Here is an 11,283-nt window from a genome sequence, read left to right on the forward strand (position 1 = left end):
GCATCTTCAGCATCTTCATCTTCAGTGCAATAAAAACATGCATGTGTCTGAACCTCAGATGTTTTACCTGAAGTCTGAAGGTGTGACGGCCTGGGAGGTGAGCTTCTCCAAGATACGAGTAACAGGTAGATGTAACGGGTGGTTTGGAGCCAGCAACATGCTCCGACAGTGGGCCAGGAGTGTGGAGACCAGCCCCCCTTCGCACACTATCTGGCGGTTTCGCTCAGATTTAACCATTGCCTGGACATGGTGCGCCAGTGAGAGCTGGACCTCCATAGACAGCTGGGAAAGAAGGGAAGACAATTTGTCTCATACCTAACGTGTATTCCATAAAGTGCAACATAAGGGACTGTAACATGTTCAGTGTAGAAAGGTACCTGTGGGTCCTCGGGAGTAAATACTGATGGAAGGAGAGTCATGATAACACGGATTGCTCCTGGATGAAGAATAACATGATTGCAGCTGAACCTACTGTAAGCAAAGCAAAAAACACAAAAACAAAGTATGGGTTGACACTTATGAGATCAAATATAGACCCCATTCATGCAATACAATTTAGATATGCATGGAATATAGCTTCCACCACCTCCAAATGGTTAGAAATATGCACCTGTACTGAGACTCTGAGCAGACTGAGGAAATACTGGGTGCTGTGTTTCTGGATCTTCCGTGTGTGTCCTCCACGGACTGCAGGCCTGATCCCAAGTGGACAGGAGGGGACCCTGAATACACTCCTTCATGCCGCGTTGGTCTATTTACTTTCTCTTTATCTCCGTCACACCCATCCTCAGGCTCTAGTCCCACGTTTAACTCCAGAGGAGAGTAGGTTCCTGTGGCGAACTGGTCGAGATACGAGAGCAGCCTTATACATGTTCGAAGAGAGACAGGCAGATTGGGCTGCGGTGTGGTGGAGGGAGAGGAGGGCGCTTCAGGGGCCTCTGCAAACTCGACAAACTGGTGAAAGCTTTTTCCAGGAGACTGGTTGTCCTCCGCAGTCTTGAGACAGGAGCCCTCGTCTTCATCAAATTTCTCTTTCTCAGGGCCTTCTGCACGGAAGCAGCCCAGCTGGAGAAGAGCCTCTGCCAGCCTTTCATAAAAGCCACCAGTCTCAAAATGGTGTGCATTTACTGTGTGAAGATGCACAGCCAAGGCCAGGATGTGGAGAGTGAGGAGGAGGAGGTCCAGCAGCGGTTGGTGCCCGAGAGACTTCCACACTTCTCCCCGGGGAGGGTCACACAGAGCTCCTTCCATGTCGATCACCACAGACAGCAGTCCGGTGAAGCCTCCTGCTCTCCTGAAGGCGTCCCAGCTGTTGGGGCTCTCCAGCACCTTCCGCACGGACTGAAACACAGAAGCGACGAGTCAGACAGACCATTTGGAGAGTGAACATGCGGTATCATTACACACACGAAAGCCTAATCACACATGTGACAAAGCCGATTCTATACTTTAGAGAGAATGTATGCTTTGCTCAAATTTTTAAAAGCATCCCCCGAGTCAATTAAAAGAATGTCATGAAAAATAGATGAAACATATAGATATACCATAAATCATTTCTGGTAACTAGTTTTTAGAGGTGAACTAAATGACATTAGCTTTATTCAATTTAGAGACCTAATCCATCAGGTAGGTAATGTGTGAGGCAGAACGCAGGCAGAAATGTGATTAACGGAAACTGGAGTAATCACAATGCCTCTTAACACTTGCCAACCCAGGTCGTACCCAATCTGATTGCCACCTGCTTTAACCACGTTAGCACAACGAACACACACACGCAAAACAAGTTGCACGCATTCACAAACAAGCACAAGTGTACACATTCACACACACATTGAATACACACGATATCCGCAAGTAAGTGCTCTTCTCACTGCCATCTATAAAAACGGACACATACAGTGGGTGTGTAACTTAGTTAGGCTTAATCAGATCTCCGTCCCATTCACTGATCTGATAGAGGTGGTAATCTTCAGAGTGCCACAGCACAAAGGCTGCTAGCCTAATCAAATTGGTCGAGAGTTAACAGCTAAACCTGTTTTAGCAAATCAATCTGCATTTGTCTATAATGTTATCAGGGTCCCACATGCTAAGAAAATAAATTCACTAGCTTATTATGTATTAAGTGCGTTACAATTTGTTATGATTCGATGTAGAGTGGAGACTACGTTTACAGTTCAGCTGAGATCACTGCATATCCGAGTGTTTCTGGATGCGTCTGTGTGTCGTTTGTCTGTGGATGCGGGTGCATGTGAAATGGAAGTACCTGCAAAAGGTCCCGCTTCAAACCGAGTTCCTGCTGTGTAGAGGAGCAGAGAGCTCCTATGGCTGTACTCATGAACTCCTCCGGGTTGATTTCAGCTAGCTGCTCCAAAATGCTCAGAGTGGGACCTCGATATTGATCCTCATCCAAGAAGATCTTTATGTAGGGAAGCATACCAAGGTCTCGCACTGAAACTGGAATACACACATGCAAGAATGAAGTATACAACAGCAGTTTCTAGCCGTTACGTAAATTAAAGGAACTTCACAAAAAAAAGGGTCATAAAAAGAAATGAATTTGTATACTTGTGTTTTTGATTGAACGCAGAGTAAGGGTTGACACAACTTGAAGCATACAGGTAGTGAGCAGTCTCTCACTGTCCTCCACACATGGCAGCTGCTGGGGATCTAAAGAGCACAAGAACCTCAGATGCAAATTACAGAGTAAACATACAAGACTGAAATCTGGCTGCTGATCCATATTTGCAGGCCAAAGGGCAACGGTCCACATCAATCTTATTTCAAAATCCCTCACTTTGAAAGATTGAAGGTAGTGATTCATGACTGGGTGTGTTGCTCAATCTCAAATTGTCTATATTTATGTTGTTATGACACAAAAATCAACTCTGTCTGAGAGAGAGTACGTAGTTGTACAATCATGAATACATCAGAAGTTGAGGAAACAAATATGTAAGCTCATACTGATTTGAGGGGAAGAGACAACTCCAGCCTTCCTGAGGATTTTAGCTCTCCTACGAATTTCGCTGAGCAGCAGCTCCAGCAGGCCCCAGTCGCTCAGCGCCTCCGCTAGCATACCACTGTGCACCGTCATCCTGCAGAGCAGAGGAGATAGATCTTTGAAAAAAAATGGCAACTTGATCTGGTCTTACCTGTTCTGTGTACATCTGTCTCAATGATAAGACTAACCAAGCAGTTGCAGTATCATTTGGAGACGGTTATATTTTTGGCCTTTTGCTATTTAAACTATCTTTGAGTGTGCTTATCAACTGAGAGCAGAACAACAAATTCTGACCAGCGTCAGATAAATTAAGGATAAATATTTGAAGCGGGAGTATTATGAACAATTATGAGTAATATTTGTACAAACTAGCACAGCCCACCTGTGGAAACACTTGAGAGCTACCACTGCAAACTCTATCCCTGCCACTCCTCCAGCCAGTGTCCCAGACCAGCTCTGCTTCAGCACAACCAGCAGTGCCCGCAAGGTCTCATGGGGGATGTAGTTCAACTTAAATATCACCTGTAAGAAAGTATTCAATCAAACCTCAAATGCATGTTGTATCGGGAAAAAACGTATGCATAGGGACATACCAAGTCATACCATCTCTAGCAGTGAAAAGAATAGTTTTTGGACCGGTGCTGGTTTACGCCACACGCAGGCAGCCAGCTGGGTCATCGACTGGACAGTCCACTCCAAGAGGAAGAAATTGGCTGGGTCCCTCTCCCATATTGTCTGCAGGGTTCGAAGGAGCTGGCAGCACAGCAGAGAATCGTGAGAACGCAGCAAGGAAGCCTGCAGCAGGTGGAAGGCGGGCAGGTTTTTCACTGCTAAACCTGGAGACAAAGGGAGGAGATGGAGAATGAAAAATGTGAAGGTACACACTTGACTTGTCAAAGGAGGCGTCAGGCCTTGAAAATGGGTCATATTGAATAAAATATGGTCTGCATGTTTGTTTATCAAACGTTTCACATTTGAAGACAATGTTTTCTTGTCTATTCTATGACACAAAGTATTGCGAAAAACAATATCAGCCTGAGGTCAATTTAGCCAAAAGATGTTTTGACTTTGAAGCTCAATTTATCAGATTTTGCTCTGGCAAGGTCAGACTGTAATTTATTGGTTTTCCTTTTTCTATGAAATTGACTAACAACCTTTAACACAGAGCACATGCTGAATCCCATAAGTCAATCGAGTTATACATACATAGATAGATTGAGAACAAACAACACAACATGCACAAAGGCAAAAGAAAAGTAGCATAATCTGCCTTGATAGAGTTTGTTGGCTGCATTGTCAAAATATTTAGAGCAGGTCTTAGATTTGGGAGCCAAAACACTGTTGTTGCGTATAAATATATACCTGGTTATAGAAATAGGATTCATTTTCACACTTAATCAAAATTGTATCAAAGCCAAATAAGATCAGCAGAAAACAGTCCCTGGTCCCTCAGCTGGAGAGATCTACTCCTTGATGTGATGGATGGATGCTGAGTGTGTGTGTGTATAATTGAATGTGTGTGTGTGTTTATTATAGACACTCTATTTATGAATGTTGGATGGAGGTGTGTGTCCATCTATGATAGATGGCTGGTTGCTGTAGGCCAGTGGTGAATGGATGTGGAGCATCCTAACAGAGTTAGAGGGGAAGCCTCCACTTCATCATCTCAGACATAATCACCTCAGCTTCCTGTTAACCTGAGGGGTGTTGTGCACTGCAGCGGGGTAGCAGTGGGGGAATGGGGAGGTGTGTAGGAAATTAGGGAAAGGGAGCGGAGCAGTTTGGGTGGGTTATATTAGGGTAAAAGTGCAAAGGAGGGATGAACTGTGTGGTCATTTGGGGGGGCCCATTCCCCTCCCTTAGCCAATCTTTGCTGAGTCATGCATGCGATGATAATTAGAAGGTTTGGAGTATGAATATGGAAGGGATGGTTCAGGTACCTCATGGTGCAATCAACTGTTAAAGATAATTAGGGAGGGGTGGTCAGAGAATAACAATGCAGAACTGCAGAAGAGTTGACCTACCTTTGGTGAGAGACGGGTCAAACTTGAAGGCTGGAGGTTGGGGATTCGTCACACAAAGAGCAACTTTCAGCTCAGTTTTTCCAAGCAGGGTGAAAGATGCAATGAGGGCCAGCAACTCCTCCACAGGCTGCAACTGATCCACAGAAACACCTTCCTCACAGCTTAGGATGGTATAATGACGGGAGACAAAAACAGTAAAGTTAAATTAATAGCAGAGAAAAATGCAGATTTCTCTTTACTGACTCTAAGAGCAGACAAATTACATCAATATGACAAAGTACACCCTTTGAAGGCGCTTTTTATATTTGCACCATGAAATTCCACCTATTTTCTAAGAATGTTTATTAACTTTGTTTCTTTCTTCTTCTGTTCTTGTCCTTTTCGCTCACCGTTTCAGGATGATTTCAAGGGCCTTGTAGCCATCATTGTTGTCAAACTCCACAAAGAGGGCTGGATTGAGAGAATAGGTGTCCCTAATGAAGCTGAACACAGCCACAGCCACCTCAGCCAGCACCGACCCTGAGACATCAGCACCGATGTGCAACAGGTTCTGGATGCAGATGCGCACACAGTTCTTGCCTAATGAGGAAATGACAGTGTTCTTGGTTAGTGAAGTAGTAATTTGCTCAGAGATAAACAATACAGATAGAGATCAAGAACATTTGGCAAATTGGCATTTCCCTACAAACAATAAACACGGTGCATCTGGTCCTTGTGCGTCAATGTACGTTACAATTAAGCTACTGTGATGTCCAAATCAAATTATACTTAAATAAACTAAAACACAGTTTTTCAGAAATACAGTACATGCTACAATAAAATCTCCTGTCTTCACCCAGGTTTAACAAACCTCTAGAGATTGATGATTCTTTAGCAAAGAGCAAAAATCTCATGCTGGAGAATGCTGATGATTTCCTGGTGTCCAAAACAAATCAACGGAAACGTGTGTGTACTACTAGAACATTCACATTTAAGTGAATTATCTGGACTGATGGAGGCATCATGTGAAACATATTTGCAGTATGTTGCTCTGCTGGGATTCAACCCGTTACTGGAATACAAATATCTTTCCCTAATAACATATAATTCACGTTCTATGCAGCCTGTGTTCTGATATATGTAATACTTTATGTATTCAGTGGAACTGATGAAACACAACCCATCATAACTGGGAAGCAGAACAATTAAACAACTACAAGATAAACAGAAATGTTACTTATCCCAATAGTTTTTAAGTTACCTCACCTTGCAAGCTCGGGACAGTGTTGCTTGTTGCTGCAGCAGAGACTGCCTTGAGGACACGGGAGGCCTGATGTCTCCATGTAGCGCTGGTCTGGTCCCATAGTGATGTGAGGCCAATGATTAGACACTGCAGCTCCTGAGTTTCCACCAGTCTCTCCACATTGACTGGCTGCCTACAGAGCTGAAGGAGAACCTGGAGAAGAAGTTTAGAGTGAGTGCTTGCATGATTAGGAGGAAAAATACAAAAAGAGTGAAGCTATTTGCCTAAACTGACCTGCGTTAGCGGCTCCTGAAATGTCTCTTCTTTGGCCAAGTTCTCCTTTTCAGCTGGAAGGCACACTAGCAGGTACAGACATTTCACCAAAGCAGCAGGGAGCCCGGGGTTTATACAGGACAATATATCCTACAAACACACACAAACAAACACATAAATCAGAGTCACACCTCAAAATAATTCATTACAAATGATGACAATTTGAAGACAAAGAAATTCAGGAAAAATTTCCAGCTATTTATCAATTTTAAAATGTATGTTTAATACTAATTTTAACAACTTACATTGTTTTAGAACAATATGAGTTATTATAATTAGTTTAAAACATTTATTGATACATGGTGAAAATGTGTGTGGTAATTATCAATATAATGAGTGTTGTCCAACGTCACATACAGTAAATATGGGTAGTTAATATCCCCATCAAATGTAAGATGCTTTCGACAACATTGATCAACCGAAAGTATGGAAGCCTGACGTCACTTCACTTTAAAACTTTGACTCACCGAGCTGTCGGCTGTCAGCAGCAGCAGAGACTTTAACAGCAGCCATCCTTGATTGTCTGTCGCCTCACAGTTTGTCTCCTTGGTATCCTGCCTCTGGAAGAACCGCACCACCTCACCACGAGCCCCCTCTGAAAACAAAAAACTCAACATGACTCAACGTGTGGTGAACCATGACCGCAAAGACTCAAAGGGTTATTAACAAGATCAAGACAACACCACAGCCTACTGTACATACTGTAGCCGTTTCTCTTCACCTTCTACTGCAACAGAGACCAGTAAACTCTAAATCCACATATTCAGTCAAGTGTACAAAAGTGTAAAAGTTTCATGTCTATTTTTAGAGAGAACATTTGCATACTGTTTTTACTTCGGTAAGTGTCATGTTTTTGTGCTACACAAGGGTTCCTGCTGAGCCTCAAATTGAGAAAGTAAAGTCACACCTTTGCAAAGTAGCTAAAAAGTACCATGCACCATGTTAGTGCCTCATTAAACTTGATACCAGGGGCTGCACCAAAAACCAGAAGCATCTACTTCCCTGAGAACAGAAAAAGGTTCTCCATCATACCCCCAGAAACATACATTAACAACCAGCGAGAGAGGGACACGGAGTGAGACAGAGGAGACACAAAGAGAGAAAACTGACTGAACATCAGTAGATCAATGTAACATCAGAGAAAGTTTCCAAACCTCAAGAATGGAACTACAGATTATGTTGTTTCCCCATTTTTGCTAACTGGGTTGCTTGTGCTTTGTTGTTCCATTGCCAATAACATGAAATCAGTGACATTTACAACATGAGAAAAATAATTCTGGAAAAGAACTGCAGCACACTGAAAATGCAGAAGTGGATAGTAGAGGTAGAAAGTCCCTCCACCTGGAAAAACAAAAACGGTGCTGCGTTTGCTGCGATATATACGAGCGGTTGTTAGTACCTGCAGGTCTTTCAGCCAGTCTGTTGTGGATGTTATGGATAACAGTATCAGCAGTGAGAGCTGCAAGCCCCTTTATGTTCAGACCTTCAAGTCTGCCGCCATCCTCACAGACCTGAGATCAGAGAGGAGACAGTCCATCACACAAGATAAACTGGAGAGCAAAGCATTAGCATAAAATGTTGTGCTCATTGGGTTGTACTTTGCCATGTACTGTATGTACTCATGTATAACATTCTAGCTCTACAGCAACTGGTGCATTATGAGATGCAGTAAAAGAATGTAATCATATTATAGTAGAATATCAGCTAATTTGGGCAATGTACTACACTATCAATAATGGAGGCCAGTGCTATATGCTCTTTTCAGTTCCATAAGAGGAGAGTTTGCTGTTCTTAAGTGAAGCCCGACATTCTGCTCATGAGGCTTACACACTTATACTCACACATAGAACAACACACAAAGAGTGATTACGTCTGCAGCTGTGAGCCCGATCAATGGTGACTCACACACACACACACACATACAGACCTGTGATGGAATGTATACTGAGTGCGTGCACGGGTAAAAAGGTTTCTTCATAACTGTGACGCATTTCAGGCTCAGAGAATTACAAATGAAAACTATAAAAGCGAGGCGTGAATCAACTTTGTGTTTCATGCGACAGTTGGGTAAACTGTATAGGTTTACTGAGAGACCTCATATGCATTTGTTCAAGAGACAGTGATGGGATCAGACGAGGGCCAAACATCTGACTGCCGTCTCACGTCGTTTCATTCAAGCGGTCTGGAGCAGTTTGACCCGAGGGCCCCCATTGAACCTCTTCGAGGTCGGGTATTATTTCAAACCGTGGCTTTAAATGATCCTGCCATGATCGATTAATGATTCCCCAGTTGATAGTCTCCATTTATTTTAGAATAGAAAAAATAAAACTCACTTGATTGACTGATGAACAGCAAAATGTAACTCTGGAAAAGTTTGCCTGGATGAACAGTGAGAGATAAAAAGACACATTGTTGTCCCCAGAGGTTCGTACCTGTATGTACAGAGGCAGGACTTTGACGAGATGTTCCTCTCTCTGCTTTAAAGGGACATGGTCAGTTGTGTGGTCAGGACTCGAGTACGTGTGAATTCCCAGCTCCCGTAGTTGTTCTTTGAGCACTTGAGGGAGTTGATTGTTGCTACAAGAGCCCTCCACCTTTAGCTCCACAGAGACGGATAACTCCCCTGAAGCACTTAGCTCTCCGGTTTCCTTATTGATCCTTTCCCCTTTAGCACTCTGGTCCTGGAGGGGAAAAAAGAGCCAAAAAGGACAAATACTCAGATTGTTCCGTCTTTTTATAGATATCCAGAATTTACATAATACCCTGAATGTCTTTTTATAATGTTCCCTTGAATTGTTTCACTTCCTCAAATACATTTGTCCCAAACCAAACCTTCAGCCCTCCCCCATCAAGCCCACTTATCACACTGCATTGAGAAATCACCAGATAGAGGAACAGACCACCGGCAGTCATGTGCCATTTTCATCAACTTGTTATCAACCTCTGTGAAGGACCCACATGGTATAACTGACGCCAAATGTTTAGTAACTGGAAAGCACATAATGCAAGTAGATGTTAAAAACTATTCAAGCTTCAAATTCACCGTTGCATGGACACATTTCACTGCAGATGTTTTATACCACGTGTTTGCATTTCATTATTTTCTCCTGTTAAGACAACAGCAATTGTGCAGCGGTTTGGGAATACCTAATCATTCCTGTCACTTGCAAGTGCAATCTATTTGACAATTTCAGGTGCACATATGCAAAAGATGGCAAATTGGGACCTTTTGTTGTACAAAATCAAATCAATGTGACACTGATTAAACCCAAGGATGTTCTTTCCCTCTCAGTTGCCCCCAACATCGCCAAAGTTATTGATCATGTGGGATAAAATTCCTCGACAGTTTGAATTTCTTCTCACGGGAAGCTGCTAATCCGTGTTACACTTCTCTGTCCCACTAACTGTGGATGAGGAGTCCTGCTCCCAAGCAGACTTGTTTCTGTATGACTCAGGCTTTGACTAGGGCATTGTTTCCTCATTACAGTGATATCATGTTGGGGACTTTCTGCTGCGAGTCACACACACATGGTGAACAATAAGGGAAATTGGCAGAGGTGGACTCCTAAACTGATAAGCCAGAGCTTGGTTAAGTAAAGGGAAAGGCAGTTCACATTCATTAATACTCTGAGGTTTACTCATGTGAGAATGTTCTGTGTGCAGAGACACCGATAGCAAGACACACAAAAGCATCCAAAGTTACTTGTGAAATGGAAAAATAACACACATTCCTATTGATAGCCACCTTTGCTATGCAGTTCAAAAGGAAAATAATTTACCTAACACGCGCTTAAGTCCTCTTACCTGTACTTGTGTGAGAGCCATCTGATTATTCCTAGCTCTACGAGGACGCTGTCATCTGTGTTGTGTTATTCCAGAAGACAAGCGGAGACATGACTAGCGCCTGCTGTGTTGACCCTTCTGTAAAATGACCCGCCCCTTACTAATCTGCAGCAAGCAGACTGAACTACAAGCAGAGCAACTCAAATCAGCTGGCCCAGGTCATGTGCCTTCGTACTTCCTTAGAGAAGCAGAAGTGAAAAAGTGTTGTTTAACTGGTTGGATGGGGCCCTCCCACCACAGCTTAAAGACGAGTCCCTTGGCTTTTTATAGACACGGTATGCCATTAATCTCAGTGGCAGGGTCCCATGATTCAACAAAGATGCCAAAAAACAGTTTTTTTTATAACAGGTTTAAATGGAGAGATTGACTTGTAGGTGAAACAATTAAAAACGAATCAAGTTTGTATGTTTGTCTGCTGATTATAACTAGACAGGCCTGTTTTAGTGTGTTTAAAAAAGGTAAACAAATCTTTAAAAGCATCAGAAAACATCCAAACAGATTGTGTTAGTAGTCTTACATATTGTAATAAAAGACTAATCAGGTCAGTAGGAATATCATATATTTTCGTTGTTTCTTATTCGTTTGATGGGGCTTTAATCGCAACGAGTGTCCGTGTAGTTTGAATGCTCGTGGGGTGCAACTGCACTGAGATTGGGAAACTACAGTGATTGTATCGCTGACATGGAGAATGAATTAAATCAGTGCTGATATAACGTGGCTAAACAGCGCCATCTTGTGGGATTTAATTATATAAAAAAATATGCTGACAGCTACCAGGTGGAGAAACAAAAAAAACACTGTCCCTAAATAGACAACCTTAAACCTGCTCCATCGTGTAGCATAGTGCTTTTGTTTACTGAACA

General features: G+C 42.8%; 1 protein-coding gene across 6 annotated transcripts in view; it reads right to left on the reverse strand.

Moving 5' to 3' along the window:
• The window catches only part of wdfy4 (WDFY family member 4), a 38,716-nt gene extending 28,177 nt beyond the window's left edge, over positions 1–10,539 (reverse strand). For 4 of the 6 annotated variants that reach the window (XM_076076646.1, XM_076076644.1, XM_076076645.1 and 1 more), the window contains exons 1-16: positions 10,382–10,537; positions 9,010–9,258; positions 7,977–8,088; positions 7,045–7,172; positions 6,539–6,667; positions 6,268–6,457; positions 5,412–5,601; positions 5,023–5,183; positions 3,602–3,834; positions 3,381–3,520; positions 2,962–3,092; positions 2,566–2,667; positions 2,264–2,454; positions 611–1,341; positions 378–471; positions 68–282 (exon numbers count right to left, since the gene is read on the reverse strand). In XM_076076646.1, the coding sequence (XP_075932761.1) occupies positions 68–282; positions 378–471; positions 611–1,341; positions 2,264–2,454; positions 2,566–2,667; positions 2,962–3,092; positions 3,381–3,520; positions 3,602–3,834; positions 5,023–5,183; positions 5,412–5,601; positions 6,268–6,457; positions 6,539–6,667; positions 7,045–7,172; positions 7,977–8,088; positions 9,010–9,258; positions 10,382–10,402 (3,017 nt within the window). In that variant the 5' untranslated portion in view covers positions 10,403–10,537. Of the gene's footprint in view, positions 1–67; positions 283–377; positions 472–610; positions 1,342–2,263; positions 2,455–2,565; positions 2,668–2,961; positions 3,093–3,380; positions 3,521–3,601; positions 3,835–5,022; positions 5,184–5,411; positions 5,602–6,267; positions 6,458–6,538; positions 6,668–7,044; positions 7,173–7,976; positions 8,089–9,009; positions 9,259–10,381 lie in introns of all 6 variants that reach the window. The other 2 variants (XR_012947511.1, XM_076076643.1) reach the window with 2 other exon arrangements.
• Between the last annotated feature and the right edge of the window lie 744 nt (positions 10,540–11,283).

The sequence above is a fragment of the Anarhichas minor genome, unplaced genomic scaffold (genome assembly GCF_050575085.1).
Source record: "Anarhichas minor isolate MPS153535 unplaced genomic scaffold, ASM5057508v1 ptg000058l, whole genome shotgun sequence".
In the NCBI taxonomy this organism is placed as follows: domain Eukaryota; kingdom Metazoa; phylum Chordata; class Actinopteri; order Perciformes; family Anarhichadidae; genus Anarhichas; species Anarhichas minor.